This window comes from Coregonus clupeaformis, chromosome 39, assembly GCF_020615455.1.
Source record: "Coregonus clupeaformis isolate EN_2021a chromosome 39, ASM2061545v1, whole genome shotgun sequence".
In the NCBI taxonomy this organism is placed as follows: domain Eukaryota; kingdom Metazoa; phylum Chordata; class Actinopteri; order Salmoniformes; family Salmonidae; genus Coregonus; species Coregonus clupeaformis.
The window spans coordinates 16,444,246-16,467,560 of NC_059230.1; the positions used below are offsets into that span (position 1 = coordinate 16,444,246).

The window sequence follows — 23,315 nt, forward strand, 5'->3', positions numbered from 1 at the left end:
GCCCTGACCTCAACCCCATCGAACACCTTTGGGATGAATTGCAACGCCGACCGCAAGCCATGCCAACGTCAGTGGCTGACCTCATTAATCCTCTTGTGGCTGAATGGAAGCTAGTCCCTGCAGCAATGTTCCAACATCTAGTGAAAAGCCTTCCCAGAAGAGTGGAGGCTGTTATAGCAGCAAAGGGGGGACCAACTCCATTCCAAATTAACCCCCATGATTTTGTAATGAGATGTTCAACCAGCAGTTGTCCACACACTTCTGGCCATGTAGTGGATGTTCTGAAGAAGCCCTTTCATGACAAGTGGTGAGCCAAATGAGGGTTCGCTCTAGGTCCCCGTCTCCCCACCCCTTCTTGATAAATGTGCTGGGCCGGAAGAACATTTCCCAAAAACCCAGCAGGAAGATACTTAACCTCAGTTTAAATCACCTGATATGACACATGCCATGCGATCCTACCGCAGTCTCTAGGAGGTGAATGGTAGTATGCAATGTTCCCTCTGATTTTAGATTTCAGGTCAACTTGAAAGTTGTGAAAATTCTGTGCACCTTCCAGCGCTCGTTTACTGTGAACACTGAGGCTGTACTCGCTTTAAGTTAGCCACAGTAGCCACTGTTAAAACTATTTGATTATAATGTACAGTGAGGGAAAAAAGTATTTGATCCCCTGCTGATTTTGTACGTTTGCCCACTGACAAAGACATGATCAGTCTATAATTTTAATGGTAGGTTTATTTGAACAGTGAGAGACAGAATAACAACAACAAAATCCAGAAAAACGCATGTCAAAAATGTTATAAATTGATTTGCATTTTAATGAGGGAAATAAGTATTTGACCCCTCTGCAAAACATGACTTAGTACTTGGTGGCAAAACCCTTGTTGGCAATCACAGAGGTCAGACGTTTCTTGTAGTTGGCCACCAGGTTTGCACACATCTCAGGAGGGATTTTGTCCCACTCCTCTTTGCAGATCTTCTCCAAGTCATTAAGGTTTCGAGGCTGACGTTTGGCAACTCGAACCTTCAGCTCCCTCCACAGATTTTCTATGGGATTAAGGTCTGGAGACTGGCTAGGCCACTCCAGGACCTTAATGTGCTTCTTCTTGAGCCACTCCTTTGTTGCCTTGGCCGCGTGTTTTGGGTCATTGTCATGCTGGAATACCCATCCACGACCCATTTTCAATGCCCTGGCTGAGGGAAGGAGGTTCTCACCCAAGATTTGACAGTACATGGCCCCGTCCATCGTCCCTTTGATGCGGTGAAGTTGTCCTGTCCCCTTAGCAGAAAAACACCCCCAAAGCATAATGTTTCCACCTCCATGTTTGACGGTGGGGATGGTGTTCTTGGGGTCATAGGCAGCATTCCTCCTCCTCCAAACACGGCGAGTTGAGTTGATGCCATTTTGGTCTCATCTGACCACAACACTTTCACCCAGTTCTCATCTGAATCATTCAGATGTTCATTGGCAAACTTCAGACGGCCCTGTTTATGTGCTTTCTTGAGCAGGGGGACCTTGCGGGCGCTGCAGGATTTCAGTCTTTCATGGCGTAGTGTGTTACCAATTGTTTTCTTGGTGACTATGGTCCCAGCTGCCTTGAGATCATTGACAAGATCCTCCTGTGTAGTTCTGGGCTGATTCCTCACCGTTCTCATGATCATTGCAACTCCACGAGGTGAGATCTTGCATGGAGCCCCAGGCAGAGGGAGATTTACAGTTATTTTGTGTTTCTTCCATTTGCGAATAATCGCACCAGCTTTTGTCACCTTCTCACCAAGCTGCTTGCCAATGGTCTTGTAGCCCATTCCAGCCTTGTGTAGGTCTACAATCTTGTCCCTGACATCCTTGGAGAGCTCTTTGGTCTTGGCCATGGTGGAGAGTTTGGAATCTGATTGATTGCTTCTGTGGACAGGTTTCTTTTTATACAGGTAACAAGATGAGACTAGGAGCACTCCCTTTAAGAGTGTGCTCCTAATCTCAGCTCGTTACCTGTATAAAAGACACCTGGGAGCCAGAAATCTTTCTGATTGAGAGGGGGTCAAATACTTATTTCCCTCACTGTAGGCCTACTAGAGTGGCCTAACATCAAAAACAATGGAGAAAAGGCATCCCATAACATTTGAACATGGAAATACCTGTTCTATCATTCAGTCTACAGTAGCAGCCAATGTGTGGTGTTAAATGCCTACATTCCATGAGAAAAAATAACATGCAGGGTTTGACATCAACCTGTTTATGCACTTGTCTTTCAGACAAGGAGGTGACTGAAAATGTTGTTTGATGCAAGAAACCATTTTACGAAATAGAATTCATTATTATTACCATACCATTATTACAGAGAATCAGACAAATTATGCTACGCTCTGCCTATTGGCTACTTAATTTATTCAAGACCGTCTCGAAATACAACACTTCCCCTTTGACATAAAAATGCTCTTTACTGACTCGCTTTTCAAAGATGGCTAGAAATGCACACGTTTTGTGCTCTTGTTGGAAGCAACCACTCCCCCATTGTTGACTAGAAATTAGCTATAACTGGGCTAATAACTCACTTACTAGTACAGAATATGAACAAACGTGGCTACATGCAGCTCTCACTTTGATCTTAAAACAAGAGCATCTACTCGCGGCCGCTGTAGCCTAAACACAGTCCAGTTCAAAGTGAATGGCACAGATCCATATATGGCAATGGTCTATTTGTATGTAGGCCTACTGCAGCTCTGATTGGTTATGGCGCTCCGGTCTGTGTAAAGTACTGGCCTGAGTAGTGCAATAGAATCCTACTCCAATGCGCTCTGCCTACGAGAAAATCTCTTGCACAGTTAGTTTTGCATACTAAATCTTGCATCATTTATTTTGTTTCGGTATATTACATTGAAAGTGGCTAATATTGCGTTGATTCGATCACAATTCCCACAGTAGAGCGAAACGTCAATAGTGTTACCTAAATGGGAAAACTGTAGAGGCTCATATTCCTTCTGCGCGCAGCTTAGAGGGAACATTGGTAGTATGGTACTTCAGTGTTTTCACATGGTAACAAATTGCCAGCATAAGTACTTCCTGAGCTCGACGGGTTTTGTATAAAACGTAGGCGCAATAAATGTGGATGCATGGGTGATGATTGACTTGGTGTTTTTTGGGGGGGCAGTTGAAATAGTTTTGGGGAATGGGCAGTGTTGCCAACTTTGGGTATGGTGGTTTGTTGATCAGTTACCTTCATGTCAGCACAAGCACTGTCTCACATCAAAATGTGGTGTTGCCGACAGTGACATACGTTCTGTTTTTAGACAAGGTCATGGTTTTCAGGCTAGGCCATGGCTTTAAATGCTTTCAGCCTTGGATCCTATTTGCAAGGATGATGTATTTGCAGCTTATCACTGAATTTGACCAGTTGGGCACCCTCCTCTTAGCCTGAAACCTTCCTTAGCAAGTTCAAGCTGTATCCTGGTTTGCAAACTACTGCCTTACACATTTTATTCTAAAACTTGGTGTTATCTACCCGTTAGGGGAGCTAACTGGTGTTCTAAATAAACAGTAAAAAGGTACCCTTGTATGTTATGAGAGGCTACATTTCACATTTGTGGAATAGACGGAATCGAACCCAAAGCCTCCTCCAGGAGCAGTGTGGCGTCAACGCTCTCTCTCAGTGCTCTTCTGTTGGGTACAAGAGACCTCCACAACCAGTCTTCAGCCTGGCTGAAATTTATGATGCCTTTGTAAGGTAAACAATCAGGCGTATTATTTTGTATCCCGGGAGGTTACCCCTACCCGTCTCCGGGAGCTTTGATCAGCATTGGGCCCCTGACGGGCGATGCCAAAGAAGTTGAGGGGAAACCTTGTAGCATAGACAAGCATGTGTTCGACAGTTTTAATACTGGTCTTGAAAGGGCACAGCTACATGCCCCTCCTCCTGCAGAGAGGGATGTGTACACACACACACACACACACACACACACACTCCTTCCAAGGGTGAGTAGCTCGGACAGTCCCACTTACCCTCTTTCTCACTTCCCTCTTTTCTTGTGAGGCGGCTAAACGCCGGCTATACTGTTTTAATATAGCCATCCTGCAGCTGTTGTGGATTACACCGGTGCCCTCTCCTCACTTGAAAGGGAAGCTTTTCGCTCACCTTTCTTTGAAAAATATGTCTTGTGGATGGTGGACATTTTTATCCATCCTAAATGTAGAATACAGCAGGCTATATATGAATTATGAAGACAATAAAATGACGATAACATTTGTGACAACAGGAGTGGTCAGTTGCTGTCCCCGTTCTCCACTATTTTGCTCTCTTGTCTCGATTTAAAGCTTCCAATTTGTAGTTTTATGGCCAGCAAGACATTTTAAACGGACCTGAAGAAAATGGCTATGATTGGCTGCCATGCTGTGTAGCCTTGGAAACCTGATATTTAGTGCTGCAAGGAGGTCTGGAGGAAAAGGAGGGGGTGAAGACCGACCCTATCCCAAAATAAATGGACTGGAACATGGTTTAGTCTGCCATTTTTACCTTGGGCTTCACCTGTCAAAGCATAACAAATACACCTCTTTTTTTTTTTAGGGGGCTGACTTGATTCCGTCATTGTATTCTTTCCCTATTTTACAGATTTGTTAGTAAAGCCTATTATGACTCCCTATTCAATACATATGTTTCTTTCACTGTTTTTTTGCGTGTTATTTCAGGTTCTGAAATGGCCACTTGCTCATCATATGCAGTGTATGCTCTGTGCTGTAAGGATGCTCTCACACCTGCCTCAAAACCAGTGGGGAATAGCTGGCCTATTCCCTTGACTCCTCAGTCATAAACGTAATTCAAAACCTCAGCGACAGTTTAAGGCATGATCGTAATAAGTCATGACCATTGGCTCTATGGGAAGTGTGACGCTATTGATTTTGGGGAGCTGAGCAGATCACATTTGTGTCACTCGCAAAATATATTTCCCTGACGATGGGCAAACTGATAGTTCACACTGGCAGAGACGTAAACAAGGTATTAGGCAAAACGGCCTCTCAGAGCGTTGTTTTAAATCTAATCCTCTAGTCCAATTTTTTTGCGTAACAATGCTTTTCATTTTCTAATTGTTTGGGGGGTTCACCTACTCTTCCTCCATCATATTACTTTCACTCACCTGTCCACCAGATATCTCGTTCAAATACAATAGAGAAAATGTTGTGGGGCATAGGAAGCGAACTGGAGACTTAGCGGTGACTCTCCTCTTGCGTTCCCCCACAGCTGCACTGATTTCCAGTTTCAGTCCAGGAAGGGAAGCTGCTTCTACTCGACACATTAAAATTAATGATGCAACAGTCTGTAAAGTCACAGCGCCGCCTCATTATCGCCGGCAGTTAGGCCCTGGTGTTCAGGTGTTGCCGTGGCGACGGCCACTGCCGAATGGCATCGCTGTCGTCTCGGCGGAGCGCACCAACCCTGAAGAAGTTAGCTCTGGACTGGAACCGAGAATGGGCTATTTTTGCAATGAGCTCCAATGACACATGCTGCTTTGTAGCTTTAAGCACCCCATTTGGCATCTTTTAATCGGGTTTTGAGATGGTACCTCTTAGGATGTGCGGGTAATATTTCATGAAAAGCATGTCCCTTTTTAATGGGAGGGCATTTCGTCATTACGGGGATGGAATGGGGAAGTTGATGAGAAGCGTTAATGGATCTTTCTGTTGAGACACAGTGAAGGGCTGCTTTTTATTTTTCTGCCTGCCCTATTCCCTCCATAGCGGTGGCTTAGCTTAATGATTGGCTCAATATGTTGGCCCATGGGTCTCTCCTGGGCACCTGGAGTTGTTGCATGAAGCTTTTTTAACTGTCCCCATCCTCACGCTACCTTTCCTAATCATTATTTTGTGTCTGTGCACATGCCACATAAGTCAAGTCACTGGAGTACCCATACATGAGATCTCCTCAGGCTTAAACATGTCTTAGATGTAGTGTGGCGTTCCTCTCCTCCCTTTGTTGTGGGTTCGCTAATGTGATCTTGTCTGGCTCTGATATTGATGGCGATATTGTCTTTGTCTGCAATGTAGAACATTCTGATCCATTTAGGGGAGTCTGGGTTTGGAGATGTTGTAGCCTAGATGTGCATGGTTCAGTTTGTAGTCAAATGTAAATGTTGAGACGTTTGTCTGGATATTGGAGTGAAGGTGCATGTGTGCATGACTGCCTGTGTTTACTAGCAGTTGTACAAGCTTCAATTGAATGCAATTATTTATTGAATGTATTTGTATTGTTATTAATTATTAATTGGTGGGTATGATAAATGTAAGCATAAAGTCGATTTCCAGCAACGGGTTTGATTGTCGAGCCCAGAATAGTCTCACGCTTGCCTAGAGCTTGTGGACACCAGATCCACACACCTCTGCTGAGATAATTGTGTCTTCAGCCCTGGGGCTTGACATGTCATCCCTGGTTTCAGACTGATTATTGCCCATCGGAGATGTGCAGTGTGTGACTCATTCCTCTCCCCCGATTCCCCTCATGATTTGGGAGGTCTGTCAGCAACACTCCTCTGCCAGAAGCCCATTTGGTTTGGTTTCCCCCCGTTCTCCTCCCGCTGCCCTCTGACTGTTGCTTTACCTCAGCGTCACCCCAAGACAACAGTCATGCCAGAATTACATCCATTCTCCCCTCCTACCAGCCAGCTGGATATTGGCCCTTCAATGCCTTTTTTTTTGGCATTGAACCCCTTTTTACTTTTAAAGAGGGTGTATACATTTGTACATTCCTCAGAAGGTTTCATAGTTGAGGCGTTCTTTTTATCAGGGAGAGACAGGGAGTCAGTCGAAGGTACAGGGCGTTTTAGAGATAACTAGTGGCTAGCAACTGCTCACGCCTTGTGTGTGCGTGCGAGTGCACCTTGGGTCCTTCAGTTCATTCTACTGTTTCCTAAAGACCACAGGATCTGCACTGTCACAAAGCTCCAGTATTCCTTGGATGTTCCCAGCACTGGACAAAGCCTCTGCTCCCCAGTTAGGGGTGGGGTGGTGGGGGGGCCACAGGGAAGTAGAGGTACCATCAGCCGCCTCATGGCACTTCCCCCCCCCCCCCAGCCTCTGGCCAGAAATCAAAGAGCTGCAGGAATTTGCCAGTAATTGTTTTACGACTCGGCAGAAATCATACCTACTTGTATAGGTGGAGCACAAAGGGCCTGGGCCGTGAAACTGCAGGCTGCCTGCCGCTGCTGCTGCTGGCATGAAAGGAGTGAAAAAGGGGTAGGGATGGAAGGGGGGGCGGGGGAGCAGCCGCCGAAAAACAGGAACTGAGCCGTAAATGCTCACTCTCCCCTAGTTTTGTCAATGAAAGGGAGGGTGGAGGAAGTGCGTTATTGATGCATTGTTTATAAGGGCTGTCTGTTGGCAGGTCTTTCACTCCTGATCCCTGCTCACGCTTGCCTTCTTTTCAAACTTTACAGCACCTCCAGAAACTAAAGCTGGAACATTTTAAGTCAAAACTTGCTGCACTGCGTGAGGACCTCTCATTTAATTAATGAGCCAAATGGCATGGTCTTCATGATGTACTAAACTGATTCAGTGTTTGTGAAAATTGACACTAGGGTCTAAACGAGTGGCCTCACGATATGAAAACTATTTTGGCTCCTTTTCGTTTCGCGCCTCCTGGTTTCCATCAGATTCCAATTGTTCTACTTTATGTTGCATTTAGGCCCATTTCAGATTATGACTAAAACCATTTAACCTTTATTTAACCAGGTTAGTCTCGTTGAGATAAAAATCTATTTTTCAATAGCGACCTGGACCAAGACGGCAGCATCACCACATCGGTTTCAGACAAACGGGCACATGACCTCAACCAGACGAAGATGCATCTTACGACACTTATTATAATTATATATAATAATCTTTGAGAGGGATGAGGGACCTGATATTTGGTGGGCACAGTAAGGAATCAGGGCAGAAATCCAACCCGCTGCTCTGTGAGTTTGGCAACGGGGAATCCTTCAGTGGCCGTTGTCAGTTTGGCAAGCAGTGAGAAGATTAACTCGACCCCTGAACATGGCTGGGAACTCGACTCCACTCAAATTGTCATAAATCCCACAAACCACAGGCTCAATAATAAAGTCAGTGGAAAAATAAATTACCTGTTTCTTTTAGTTTAACATTTAGGAAATGTGGGCCAAGGAACAGGTTTTTCCTTCTGGGTTTATCATATTTTTTGTAATCGGTCACTTTTTCAAAGACCGGCCTGTCATAGGAATTATAAAAGATTAGTCTGTATTTTTTGGCCGTCCTTACCCGTAATTTAAATCAAAGTAATATTTAGTCGTGCAAATATTTGATTCAGAATGGTTTGAAATACTTTTAAAATGAGAAATTGACTAGATGACTCAGTCATAAAAGTGTTTTCACACAGCAACATTGTGCCTAATCTATAAAGCAACCCTTAATCTCAAGGGAGACTTTCTCTAGAACGGTATCTACAAAAGTGGGGAATACTTTCTGGTACAGAGGAGCTTGGGGGTAATATGGAGGCAGTGATGACAAACGGATGATGCAACACCAGCTTTGTTCTGTTTCGCGTAGTCTGTGCCTGGGTGGGCGAGGTGGTTGGCAGGCGATGGCAACTGCCTGCGTTTCCTGATAGCTTTGTTGTCCTTCCATGTAATGTATCTTTAACCGCAATGCCAATTTTGCCTTCAAAAAAAGGCCATAGAGAAATGTGTAGAAGAGGTTGCAAGTGCGTAATGGATGGCTATATTCTATTAGAGGAAATTGTTAGTTACTTTTTTCAAAAGCACAGATTTTATAAGAAATTGTTTGATATAAAAAATATATATTTATGAAATCTCCCATCATGCCTCCACTATTACAGTGGAACTAGACAGGATGAAGAATCAAATGAAAACCTGGTGAGGCTCTGGTCTGAGAGAGTGCTTTGAAGGCTGGGGGAGCAGCTTGAACGTGGGGAGTGATGGAGGGACCACCAATGGCCTTGTTGACCGATGGCTAGCCGCCGTGCTGACAGCAAGGCTCCCTGGGTAAAATATGGCAGAGGGGGGATTTGGCGTTCTTAAGCCTTTTACAAGCCGGGGAGCTCAGCAAGGTACGCTGAAAACTATACTGTACAGGAAATTAAATCACCTTGCGAGGGAGTGAGATTGGTCGCTGCGGCCACCATTAATGGCCTTTTAATTAGAACCATAATGGAATTATACCCAGCAACCCTAGTATGGTGCCAATTACGGCATGTGCGCCCTGTTTCTAGTAAACCTCTTGCCCTCGTTCGTTGATTGGAGAGGGGGGGTCGGTGTGGTGGGCTGGGTTTGGGGTTTTTGGCTAAAGGAATGTATCCCCTTACCATATTGGCCCCTAATGGTCAATTACATGGGATAGCTGGCATCAGGGAGAGACTACAAATCTAAGAGGGGACTGGGCGGGAAAACTATACCCAGTTCAGTCAAGGTCCCATGCAGACTGACTAACCCATCTGTTTGGCCGGTAACATGCCTTTGTTCGCATAACGACTTGCTGGTGAGAGCGTGCTGATGTTTTTTGCTCAATATAAATGCATTGTCTTGCTTTGAATGACATTTTTTCTAACTAATGATCTTAGTTTTTAATTACCAAGTCTTTCCAATATTGTTATGAATAGTGTTTTCTAAGACAATAAAAAAAGAATGCGCTCGTTTGGGGTTTACTTTGATGAGGTCAGCCATGGACTGTTAAGCTTAGTGTTTAGTGTTTTCCCTCAGTGCTCTCAGCTGTGAATCATCATTCAGTACGCTCACATTCAGCTGTTTTGGATCAGTAGAGGAGAGGGGTGTATGGGACGGGAAGTTGCACCCTCATGATCTAGGCTAGAGATCAGTGGTTGTCTATTTCAGAACAAAAGGGGGTGGGGTATATGTGCAGAAACCATGGGGAAACCGAAAGGCACTAGAGGGAACTTGAAGAAGCCGTCCTTTTTTTTATTTTTATGCTGTAGTGATGGAGTAGGCCAGCCTATTCTCAGGAGATCCAACCATCATCACCTAAAATACTCTTTCCTTGCACTGATGGTGCCCGTACTATAATCAGGTAGAATAGTAAGAATGACTTGTATGACGTCGTAAGGGAGGCTTGAGGAGGTGGTCCACCGTATCTGAGTGACAGATGTTTATGATTATGTTACGAGGTTGGTATTGTTCATGTACTCCCCCTGAGGTCTCAATCTCTCTCTCAGGACCTGTGGCAGTCTAGGAGAAATACCACATCCCACTGAGTGTTTTGTGTATGTGAGAGCTGCTACCATGACACCCTGTAGCTTCAGGGACACAACCCCCTCCCCGTCTTTGGTGTCTTCCAATGTGGTAGGTGCAGAATCACACCTTTTTGTGTTTTGAGTCCCCACCCCCCATATGGCAAGGTGTGCTTTGGGGAAGCACTCTCATCCCTGGTTAGCCCCCTGTTTTCTAATATTCCTCTCGTCATTGCATGGTTGTTTTGTCTGAGCATTGGAGCGTCTCTCTCCACTAATTCAAACTTCCACTCCGCATTGGCAAATGGGAGCAAACTGCCTATATGAACAGCAGGAAACAGGCTTTATGTCTTTGATTAGCGCATGAGTTGCCAGATCAGGATTGGTTCCTGTTGCTACAGTAGTGGTCAAAACTACACTAAACCGTCTTAAACTATAAGGACAAGTTTTGGTGCTGATGACTTTCAGGTATTTGTGTAGCAGCCTGCTTGAAGAATTACTCTAGTGTTTGATACAAGGATAGAGAATGAGGATAAATAAACTCCCCCTAGTTCTAGATTGTTAGTTCCGGTTCTCTTCAGATCACATTCCACTTCCTTCCCCTTTTTGATTGGGCAGACTGTCACCCATGTTGTGGCAATGAGGTCCTAATGAAAATGCTTAGATTAGCATTTTTCTGTAATCAGTCTAGGGCTGCTCATGGGCTTGTACATCAGTCTGCAGCCAGTCATATAGGTCAACAGTGCAGAAGAAAAAAGCTGGAGGGGGATGTGAACGGGGAGAGGAGAGCGTTGGACCTGTGGTAATTAAGTCCATGCCTGGGACCAATTATCGACAGACCAATTTCATTTTGCAAATGGTTTGTTATTTCAGGTCGGCTGCAGCTTGGCCAAATGAATGAGCAGATTTGATGAAGACCACCGCATGGTCTACACTCCACCCCCCTTTACATGAGCATTGCGCAATACTGTTTGGAACTCTTCAGTCAACTCCTTTTTAAGGCCATAACCTGCCACCTTCCATTGTTTGGCCCTGTTGCCCCTGTGGCACTTGCTTGACCAGGGGATATCCTGGGTGACACCTTTTTTGCGGTGTTGGCTTTTACCTAAGAGCTTAGCAACTGGCCCCCTGCGTCTTAAGTCCCTTGCTAACTCGATTAGTCCAAAGAGGAGCAGGTGACCTCTCCTCGTGCGTACACTGGCCCGTGTGTGGAGCATCGTGAGTATGGTGGTTTGGGGGAGGGTGAGGGAGGATGTTCAGCAGCGGACTGAGGACTCACCCCTGCGGCGCATCTAATCATTACTCTCCATAGATTGAGCAGCTCACACCACCATTAAATAGTCTCAATGTAAGCAGACTCGCTGTCCAGAAGTTTGTTTCAGGAGAATGATCATTGTTCCTTATCACAACTTCATTTGATTCTGTAGAGTCTGGGAGTTCACAATTTAGAATATGAATATTTAGACCCTTTAAGCAAAGCATAACTTGTAGACACATTAAACAAAGCTTTTGTCAACACTTGTTGTAATTCTTGTTTCTCATAGCAAGTTCAAAGGAGACACATAAGAATTACAACATTAAAGTTGGACCTAAAAATGGACTTGAAATCACCTCTGTGCTATCCTTTCCAGTTGGGAAGACGCTTGACCTTTCTGCACAGCACGGGCTGTTATTCAAGACCTCACAGCTGGGACGTGCGATAAAAAATGGACGTCATTCACTGTGGCTTGATGGCCATTTTTAGACACTGGAATCTAGATGTTCCAATTAAATGATGCAACACAGTTAGTGCACTGTCTGCCTACGGAACAACAGAAACAGGAACGTTATTGTCGAGGCTGCGGAGTCATGGATAATGGTGTTTCAGCTGAGTCATGGACCAAATGTCGACCAATAGAAGTAGTCAGACTAAAGACTAGCTTTCAAATTACTCTGGTTTTTAAACTGCAAGCTTGATCGCCGTTGAATAGAGCTTAAAATATAACTATGTTGTATAGGTGTCGATATTTGACCAGTTACCAGTATGTTCCGGTTTCTGTTGTTCCATAGGCAGACGGGAGGCCCTTTCTGAGCTGCAAGCTCTTCTCTACCATATGTTATAATATGGAGTATGATAGCATGTCCTCTACGAAATCTTTTAATTCAGCCTCTTTGACGAATCAACTTGACAGAAAGTGCCTTAGGGTAAAGTTCCGCATAGTGTAAGTGGATAATCTGTATTCTAACAGTTACCTTACAGAGGTTAAGTGTATCTGTTAGGGAAGGGAAAGTGTTCAATTAAACCTGTAGGGAAAGGGGATACCTAGTCAGTTGCATAACTGACTGCATCCAACCGAATTGTGTCTTCCACATTTAACCCAACCCCTCTGAATCCGAGAGTTGCGGGGGGATGCCTTAATCGACGTCCACGTCATCGGCGCCCGGGGAGCAGTTGATAAGGGTTAAGTGCCTTGCTCAAGGGCAGAACAAACCAGCGACTTTTCGGCTACTGGCCCAACGCTCTTAACCTCTATGCAACTCAATTGGATGATGGCACTAATCCTAAACACGATGCAGTAAAGGCGCATTAAGTTAAACACTCGCCATTTGAGATGAGGGGGTGCAAATAGGGGGAGGGCAAGGGGTAAGGGGGGAAATCTGATTTCATGAGCAGAAGGAGCGGTTGGTGAAGTAGGCGCAAGATGTCTTAAACTTTTTAATTTTACTGTTCAGTTCTGTCGTCCAACTCTGGCTCATTACAAACCAGTCTCTGGGGAAATGGCAAATGCATTGTTCTTTGATTGACATCGCGGCTTGATCCACGGGGGGAGTGCCTCGGGCCTGCTCAATAAAAAGGCCGGCCCTCTCTCCCTTCCGAACTTTGCTCTAATCGTTGTCAAAGTTCCTGTTACAGGTCAATGAGTGCACCTCGCTCTTCCAGTTGCAGATTGATGTTTATTGGGATGAGTCTTGTAGGCAGACCTGAATGATTTCTGCTAGATGGGCCTGCTGCAAAGTCAAAATGGTCTATATGAAAATAATTAATGAAAACAAAAATATGATTTTTGGTCTTAATTTAAGGTCAAGGTTAGGCATTAGGTTTATCAGTGTGGTTAGGTTTAAAATCAGATTTTGTAACTTTTTGGCTGTGCCAATTAGTGACCACTCATTACGAAAAACGCTAACCTGCCTTCCAGTTGCTTCTTCACATGTACAGTGACCTTTTCAACTTCGAATAGGGAACCATAGCCAAGATGGTACCGCCAAGCCAAACCCCTCTCAAAGCTCAGTCATTTAATTTGCTTTCCTTCTTCCCCTTTCCTGTCTGATGTGACACACAGAGATGCTAACATAGCCAATGTATTGGCTTGGTAAATCTTTTCTCATCAATTTGAATTCCTTCTAGGGTCACTTGTTGCTGCTATGATGTGTAGATTAGAAGCGCACTGCTTGTAAAGGTGATCTACTCTCCACTGGTTGCTGTCCAGTTTTGTTGCCACATGAGTTTTACTACGGAACAGGGATCCTGCATTGAAATACTGCAAAGTCTACTGGTATAGGCTAAGAGAGGAAATGCTCAAAAACATGGGATGGTCAAGTACAGCAAGCGATAGGATGGCCAAGCGCGGCCACCCACTCGTCGCAGTGTGTCTGAGCCTGAATTCTAGTGGGGAATGTTATAAATGTCTTGGTTAGAGTTTCAAAACATTGGGATTGTGGTGATTAACAAAGTCTATAGAGTGAACCATTTGATTCGATATGTAAGAAGCCACACAACTGCTACAATGAAATAGCTGTGTTCTTCATTGGTTGACGAATCCAAAAAATTTACATTACAGCCCCTAACGACTTTGGGGGCAATCAAGACTATGGTCTTTTTTTATTTGGTCTAAAGTCCATCCTCAGTCCTCTCTCCTCCATGACCCGGAAACAGATGCGTGTCAATTCGTTAGTAGGCAAACGGAAGACGGTCCTCCCTTCTTTGAGTTGAGCAAATCTAATTGAGAAAAGGCCTATGTAGGGTCATGTGGTGAATGGGTTGTTGAGCTTTGCTGTGCTAAATGATGGGGGTGATCTTGCCTGGGCAATGAGTAGGAGACACTGTGGGAGGTAGCAACATACCTGGGAGACCAGGTGTTGAAGCTAGCTAACCCTCAGAGAAACCACCTTCCAGACAGTCTCTTAGGTCGACAAACCTGCTTCTCCACTTCACCCCCACATAGGAAAATAATCTGGAGGCTTAATTATGTCACAGAAGAGAACTGCTCAGACAGAACCCAGATTATCCCACGCTATGTTTCTGGGTGGTGTAGCTCATCTCATGCTCAACCCATATTTTCCAGGTTCTACATAAATAAGTCCGGCCGGCTACGGTGAATGGAACCTTTTTAGCCGCATGTAGTTGAACCTGACCCGACCACGCAATTAGTCACGACCCACAATATTTGCTCAGCATTATTGGGTTCTGGGGCAGCGCGTACCCCAGCGGTGAGGTCGACTCCGGTCTAGCCATCCGAGCCGTCAGTCACCCAGAAGGGGGTGGAGCTCAGAGCTGGTGTAACGTGAGCAACTGACTTCCTGTCTGACGCTGCAGTTTGGCCCCTTGGCTTTTTCTCTCTCTGTACTAGGCTACTGCCAGCCAGGACTCTCTAGGGGACGAGTACTGTTTAGACCATTCCGACAATGGTTTTTGACGTTTAGAGAACTGTTTCTCTATTTTTCTGTCGGATTTGGCACGTTTGAACGGTTGGCGTACACTGGTGGCGAATGCAGTCATTTAAAACCCATTTTCTCTGGATGTTTTTTGTTTATCCCTGTTGGTTGTCTGTGTCATGCTGTGCCCTGCCATTCCCTGCTTTTACTGCCTTTTTAAAAGACTATTGTCTGACCTTGACAGAGTTGGTATGACTGAATGTATATTATACCACTCCTCTAAATGAGCTAAGGAGCCCATTGTACAGTTACTTAGCGCTTTATCAATGTACAATCTGTACAATTATGGTTATGTTGCATGTACTACTCCGTAAAGACTAACAAAAGCTAAAAGATGTTGAACGGGAGCTAGTAGATTCTCTTAAATTTGCCTTTCAGATGCCTTACTATCAGTAAATACACACACTGACTGAACATGCAGACTAATTGGCAGTCTTGCTGCAAAGCTCCCTGGGACATAGAGAATGACAAACAGGTGTCTCCGAGGGGGTCATCTGACCTGGAGCGTAGGTTGTTTGTCCTGAAAAGCTTGATGGGAACCAAGCGTTTTCATGTCGTGGGCTGCCAGGTGGATCCCAGGATTTGAGATGTATGTATATCTAATATTAGCCCAGAGTTTCTGATATCCATGTTGCATCAGATTGGTGGCGGAAATGGTCTTCATGTTTCTAATGAGATCCCAGTAGAGGGAGCGGTTTCAGGTAGTACCTTGGCAGTGGGAAGTTGTGAGGGAGTGTGGCTGGCAGCAAGAGACATTCCAATTCCCATTAGTGCCAATGTCTCATACACACATTAAGGACTTTCTGTTTATAATCTGAAGGTAACATTGATGAATATGTAGGTTTAAATACTTTTTTGTTTTGTTTAAGAGGAATATATTTGGTACTTTGAGACTTTGCTGTTGCTTGTAGTTGGGATTAGATTGGTTGTTTTCTTTTATCACATTTGTGTGATAAAAGAAGGAGAATGGAGAATCACCCTCCATTTTTTAAGGCTTTAGTGACAGACACATTAGAAACACTGGGAGGTGAGGAGACACAGGGAGAACACGGGATTCATATCCTTGTTTGTTTCAGAGGACTAAGGATTACGTCTTTACAAGTGAGCACACAGCATTGAGTGAAAAGCAAATCTTTTCTCTCCCTCTCTATATTTCAGTGTGCAAGGATCCACCCTATAAAGTGGAGGAGTGTGGATACGCAGGCTTCATCTTGCCCATTGAAGTTTACTTCAGAAATAAGGTACATTTAACAATGTTTCGACCTGCATTGCTTACTAAAGATTGCAACCTGTAAACATTTGGCTTAAAACCTGCTGTATCAGAGACTATGATCATCCCATATTGGGAGCTTTAATAATCTAAAAATAGCATTTAAAAAGTTGGTAATGCCCCCCAAAGTGTTTTAGTTTTTTCATTTGCGTAGTTCTTTTTACCGACTATGATGGTTAACACTTTCTTTGCCTTTGTACGAAAGAGGACTCTATCAATATATCAATGTTTACCATTTGGACTTTGGTACGCAACTGACTTCTCTCCTTTCTTTTGTTCCTACGGATGTCCCACTGCACCTCTCAGGAAGAACCTAAGAAAGTGCGCTTCGACTACGACCTGTTCCTACACCTGGACGGCCACCCGCCTGTCAATCACCTGCGCTGCGAGAAGCTCACCTTCAACAACCCCACGGAGGAGTTCCGCAGGAAGCTGCTTAAAGCCGGCGGGGTACGAGATGACAGGACTGGGGGGTGGGAGAGGGAAATTTGACCAGGGGTGCATCTCAATAGTGGGTGTTTATCCTAATAGCCTTAAGCATGGGTGGCCATACGGGATAGGTAGGCTTTTGCCCCAGCATTGCTTGAACACCTGATTCAGCTGTGAGAGCAGAGCTGGAGAATAGGTCTTCATATCCAGTATGGCCAACACCTGGAGAGGTAAATTATTAAATGACAAATCAGAAGTTGAATGGAATGAGTAGCACTTTAAAAACATCCAGATGACATAAGAACTTTGACCTTGCTGGCCACGAGGTATGAACCATGTCGGTCGCACATCAGGCCAGCTATTGGCAGGCGAATGGGCTTATCAGGCCAGCCATTGGCAGACAAATGGGCTTATCGGAACTACTGTCATGACGTTTTACAACCGGAACTGAGTGCTTTTGATTTAGTTTTTTTCTTTCTTCCCACTGCCCTCCCGAAAGCCTTGAGTGCCCACATAGAAATGTCAATTTCGGAATGTATTTGTTTTTTTCAGTGGACAATAGCTTCAGGAACATATGCAATTTGCAAGGTCATGGGTGTGTTTTTATTTTTAGCTGGCCACTGCCATGCTAATTCCAGTAACACACCAATGCTTTTTGTCTTTGCGCATGACATCATACACCTTAATGTCTACAGGCCTTTTCAGAGGAAACAAATAAGATTGGAAACGGATGCGCTGACTGACATGGTTTAATTAACAAGGGACTGGTTTGCCAGAGCGACATTTATTCAGCCTACTCGGGATGTTTTGAGGCCTTCTCCAATAGAGCTGATTGGTGTGTGTGCACTAACATGCTTTATGTGTCCTTCACAGCAACGGGATCCTCACAAAAGAAGTTCGGAAGACTCTCAAGTAAGACTAATCATGTGAACTGTAACATTCTCCTTCTTCCAATTGAGATGTTTACACATACTAATGTGTTGGTACTGAAGCTGCAATGCTATTGGTCACTCACTATGACATTCAACGATTGGATCTGACAATATAGACTTCTATCCAAGACCTGTATCCAATATGCACAGTTGGGCAAGCTTCTATTATATCTGAGACTTTCCCCATGTTGTTGACCCAGTGTTTCCCCTACCATTGTAAAGGCAGAACCCACCCCGCCTAGCTCTGTTATCCTCCTCCTAAAAGAGTTTGACGTCTGTTTGTTTCATTTGGAGAGAGGTTAATGGAAAGACTGGAAGGTAGGGATAGTTGTATCAAAGGAAATGCTTACTGAGTAGTTTTGGTGCTGACTCACAGCAGATCAGTTCAACCTCAGAGAAACGGGCCTCATGTTCCCAGTGTAACTTTAACCCTTTGTTTACCTCTTGCCGCTAAGCAAGACATGAAATGTCTTTATTCTTCCCTCGGCTGCTATGTTGAAGTGACACCAAACAAACGCACACTCAAATTTAGACACACAGGGAAGCAGCTGTGTTGTCTTTTCTTTGCTCGCGCGTGCTCACTGTCATTCCATGCAAAGTAATGACTGTCTGTGAGCGGTTCCAGGAATAACGTGCCGTGTTAAGTGGTCGAGGATCTTTTTTTGAGGAGGGTTGCTGCTCTTGGCATCGACAAGAACACTACAATAATCCGTTAGCCTTCATACTTTTTTTTTTTCCCAAACAAAAGCAGTCTTTAGTTTTACACAGAAGCCACTATAATAAGCAGGAATTATGAAACTGTTCAATTGATGCGGTACTTGATATTCAAATAGATTCATAAAGCTCTTCACTCCCAGACCATGTGAGCACAAAATATAATACAATAGAAAACTGTTTTCCACATCAGGACAATCTCATTCTGATAATTTCTCTGCTGTTTATATTGCAGTGTGTTATTACTATATAATTTTTCTTCTGTTGTAGGTTTGATTCCCACAGGCTACATTATATATTAATTATGTGTCCCTATGATCTTTAGGTCACTTTGGATGAAGGTGTTGGCTAAATGACCCCATTTTACTTCCAGGTGATGGTAATGCAGGAGGGCTCCACATCTCTGTTCGGCCAGCACCTCAAGCTGCCCACCCTCCCCAGCAACTCCCTGACATTGACCTTCTCAGACGCTAAGAAAAGCAAGGCCTTCCCAGGGTCAAAGGTCAGTGGCGGTCTCCAGGTACAGACCAGGGCTAGACCGACACCACCTCTCCTCAACCCCTCCCTTCCTCTTCCCAAAGAATTCCCACTTCATCAAACCCCCCCAAAAAAAAAAATATACATAAATAAATAAACGCAGCATACTTGGCTAGGATGTTGAGGGTATTTAAACTCTGTGGATTTTCAAAAGACGTTCAACTCGGGCCACATGCCACGAGGCCACATGGTCCTATTCTCAATGACTTCCACAGACACACTGGGGTCCCATGCTACCAATGACGGTTATAGCACCGCCCATAATGTATCAATTAGGCAGTATATAAAAGTCACTTTAGTTTTAAAGCCTGTTGAAGCTTGGTACACATCAGTGTTTCATTGTGATGCAGTTGTTCTCTAGCGGTCTCAGAAAGCCGATTTTTAGATGCATATGTGGTATTATCCGTCATGGCCGTAAATCATACATGTCAATAAACTGGCATGTTGCTTCTATTTAGGCCCTTTAAATGGTATCATTTACCGCGGCCTGGAAGAGCCCACTCCGGCAGGGCTGGGTTACGAGAGGCCCAGTGCACATGGAAACGGTTTCTAATCCAAACAGACTGTGTGTGTGTGATGGATTACTGATGGAGCAGAGAGGTCACACACGCACAGTAGTTCTACCATTATCTTCTACTAACGTCCAATGGCAACCCACCTACTGTTGTCTCCTCTCCCTCCGGTTCACTTGTACCCGACATGGCTTTTTGAAGTGTTAATGATTTGCTATGGGCAGTCTGTCGAGTTTTACTTGAATGTAAGTGCATTGTTATAGACGAAACAAAACTACCAAAACTCAATTGTTGCACATTACTCATTGTGCTGTTTTGGAGTTAAGAACAAGTTAGTTTCTCAATTGCCTTGACAGTTATAAGGTGCATAAGCAGCTTTGAAAGTAATATTCTCTGTACATAGCGCTAAGTAGCAGGTCATTGTAACAAGTAGAATGCAGTAAAGTGTATGATTCACACATCCATATACTCTATGTGGAGTACCTAGTACCAGTGGGGGGGGTTTGGGTGCTGTTTTTGTGGCCAGTTAATGTATTTGAACTGTTATTGGTGAAGAGCATCACTTTCAGACCAGTAAAACTTTGCGATAAACGGCCTTTAAAGTTTTTGGCCCTGGGGACGTGGGGGGTGGGCAGCCAGAGTGTTTGTTGGGGTGGGGGTTGGTGGGAGTAGTTTTGTGTGAGCGGGTTAGCAGCTTTACGTCCAAAAGGTCCTAGGGTCAGGAGCAAAATAAAAGGGTTTTGGAGGTAGTTTAGGCAGGTCGTAACCCCCCCGTCTAGACTTGCTTAATGGCTATATGGCATTGATGAAATATTGACGTGAGGCCAGCAGGCGTGACCCCGGGACAAACAGCCTGTGTCGTTTAGTTAGAGAAAAGAAAATGCACTGGCTTTAGTCGCTTCCATCTCCAGGTTTGCTCACCGGCCGCGCCACTTTTAAGGTCGCACTTACAGCTGTTGAGTCTTCCCCCACATTCTGGACAAAACAAGTTCACAGCTCTCTTCTCAAGTAAACCTTATTTTATTTTCTTCTAGAATAGACTTGCTCTTTATTGACCGAGTAGTACTGAGCCCCAGAGTGGCACAAGGGCTTTCTCTAAATGAACACTAAGTATTAAGACTCCTTTTTAAAATGCCATGACCAGACCAAACCTTTTCTTTGCTCATTTATTTGTCAGTGGCGTATTGATTTGAGCATTGTAATCAAGCCTTCTGCGCTGGAAGCCAAGTAAATACTCCCCAGTAGTGTGATTTCTTTTTTCTCTCGATTTATTGACCCCAACAAATCTCACTGAAGTGGCAAACCTCAAATTGTATCATCCCTAACAATTTACCTGGATATCTAGTCAACAGTTGTGGTCTAGACTAATTTAAGTGGTATATAGAAGAAAAGCCCTTGAGGTCAAAAATGTACTTTTAGGCCCTTACCGTCTGCTATGGATCCAGGGAGTTACAATTAGCTGAGGTCTTTGACATGTTGACGATTAGCAACAAAGTGGGACAAACAGACTAATTAGGTGTTTGCCCCATCGTGTCCACTGACCCTGAGGCGGGATTTCTCCATCTTCCCTCTTGCCAGTATGCAATCCTCATAGTGTTAGTTAGGGCTGAACTAACCTTTCGTTATGTACATAGCTTGTGGGGGCTATATTTAAACCAAATGGTAGAACTTGTTATTCTGATAATCACTTATGGAATGTTTAAGATCTTTCACTAACTATCAATAAACTGTTCAACTATCCATTAAACCTAAAGGTAGCTCAAAACCCAACTTAACCTAAGAAGTTGTTGATGCATATAAGTTGATAGCTTGATCGACCATCTATAGGAGACTATCCAAATAAATTGAGACCTAATCTTTGTGCTTTTTGCCGCAGGACGGTTTCAAAGGAACTGACTCCCTCCTCACCACAACCACCACCACCAGCAGCAGCTCATCCAAGCTCCACAAACCCTCCAAGGACCACAAGGACAAGCCTTTGAAAGAGCCCAAAAGTGCCTTCAGAGACTGTGGCAGGGAACCAAGCAAAGCCTCCAAAGATTCATCCAAGAAACCTAAAGAGAACCAGCCTCTTCTTCGGGACAACCCCCCCATCCCCAAGATGGGCTTCAAGGAGCCCAAGGCCATGTCCAAGGAGCACCGGCAGGATGGGGGCTACTCGCACGGGGCTGGGAATGGGACAGGGACTAACAAGCGACTGTCCATCACCGACGGCGAGGACCACCTGACCAAAAAGCGCAAGAAGGGCTTCTCGGAGTTGACGTTAAAGCCGTCGGGGGGCTCGTTGCTGCCGCACCCACAGTCCCACTACTCGGAGAAGAAACTGCTGAAGGACAAATCCCAGGTGCGGCCCGCTAAACTGCGGGTGGACGGTGGCGAGGCGCTGGGGGAGCGCAGGAAGGCGCCGACGCTACCGCCGTTCTCGGAGCTGACGGACGCCAACGACTCGGACATGGAGGACAATATGTCCACCAAATCAGATGTGAGTGGAGCCTATATGTATTTTGTGTTTGTAGGTTAGTGCTGTCTGTCTTGACCACATTGGAAATAAGAGTTTAATTATACTTTCATGTCGTCTGGGCTCTACTGTGAAAAGATGTTAACCTAAGTTTAAAGAAAGGATTGCTTCAAGGATGAGCAATTCCGGTCCTCAAGGCCAGTGTCTACTAGTTTTTGTCCCTTCCTTCAAATCAGTGAGTGGTGAAACCAGGTGTGACCTTGGAAACCAGGTGTACTTTTGGAGCTATGAAGTGTGTCCATTTTGTTTTTGCTACTGTTACGGCTTCACATTCAGGAACAACAGATAGGGAATCAATCTTCCTCTGTAGCATTTTTACACATTACCATATGAGTATGCCCATAGAGCCTACTGGACTGTTTAGTATTAGGAAGCAGAGTGGAGGTTCTGCCTGGTGCAGGAAGAAGGTTATTGCATCCTCTGGTTTTAAAAGTGGGTCTGTTCTGTTGGTCAGTCTCATCCTCCGCATGACCAGGCAATAAAGATCTAATGACAGAGTCCAAAGGGGTGGCTCATAAACATGGTTGGTGTTCAGCTGCAGAGGGGCTGCTTTTGTTAGGACGGTAACAGGAAATGGATACCTCCTAAACCACCACCACCCCACCTCCATGAATTTAACTCCCAGTGCCCCATTTTGACAAAGGCAAAAAAGCTGCCCATGCAAAGCGACGATAATGTTTGCAGGTTTAGAATGTTGTTCTGCTAGATCCAGGTTGCATGAGTAACTGTTGCATTCTGAAGACAATTTCTTTGTGCAATTTAGTTCAATTTGCTACTCTGTGCAAAGGATTAGAGAGCTGGGAAATATTTTTTTACAGATCAGTCTAGTTCCTTTGTCAGTGTCAAGATGGGAATAACGGAGTCATATTTAGACCTTGAGATAAATCAGTAGGCCTTTCAGAGGGTTGCCAGCTCCTCACACGTTCAGTAAAGAAACTCAACAAAGTGGGGACTGTTATTAGCAGAAAAGCAAGCTGGGAGATTTACGGTTTTACGGCACCCAAGGAGAATGCAAAAGGACGCCAGGAATAGCCAAGGGCTCTTCAATCTTTTGCCTTTAGAAAGGAGGAAAAAGGGGGGTAAACATTCTGCATTTATGTCAGAAAGCATCTCATTGTCTTTCTCCATTTGCTTTCAAATGTTCTCTTTCATGGCCATGGTGTGTTCACCGGCCCCTTTACAAATACATTACATACACCCATAGGCGCGAATCTCCCATAACCGTTTCCCCGCCAGAACCAGCAGAGCCATTGCAGCCAAACGTGTGCGTGTGGTGGTGGTGAGAGGGAGGAATTTGCCCTACAGGAATATGGTCATAAATGGGAAGTGGGGTGGGTGCAGGGCGAGTGGAGACAAATGCCAGGTGCTCTGTCCTCCACGAGCTGCCTTGACGACTCTGGTGGCCCAGTCCTGGATATCCCTGCACACGCCTAACATGAGCCTTCATTTGATCTGGGCTTCTGCCATGCTGTGTAGGCCTGGGGGAAACCAAGAACCACCAAAGGGGAGGAAGGA

General features: G+C 44.8%; 1 protein-coding gene across 4 annotated transcripts in view; it reads left to right on the forward strand.

The window, feature by feature from the left end:
• The window catches only part of mllt3 (MLLT3 super elongation complex subunit), a 52,655-nt gene that overhangs the window by 15,164 nt on the left and 14,176 nt on the right, over positions 1-23,315 (forward strand). For 3 of the 4 annotated variants that reach the window (XM_045211964.1, XM_041868171.2, XM_045211963.1), the window contains exons 3-7: positions 16,047-16,129; positions 16,465-16,608; positions 17,461-17,499; positions 18,607-18,753; positions 21,159-21,764. In XM_045211964.1, coding sequence (XP_045067899.1) covers positions 16,047-16,129; positions 16,465-16,608; positions 17,461-17,499; positions 18,607-18,753; positions 21,159-21,764 — 1,019 coding nt within the window. The remainder of the gene's footprint in view (positions 1-16,046; positions 16,130-16,464; positions 16,609-17,460; positions 17,500-18,606; positions 18,754-21,158; positions 21,765-23,315) is intronic. The other variant, XM_045211962.1, reaches the window with a different exon arrangement.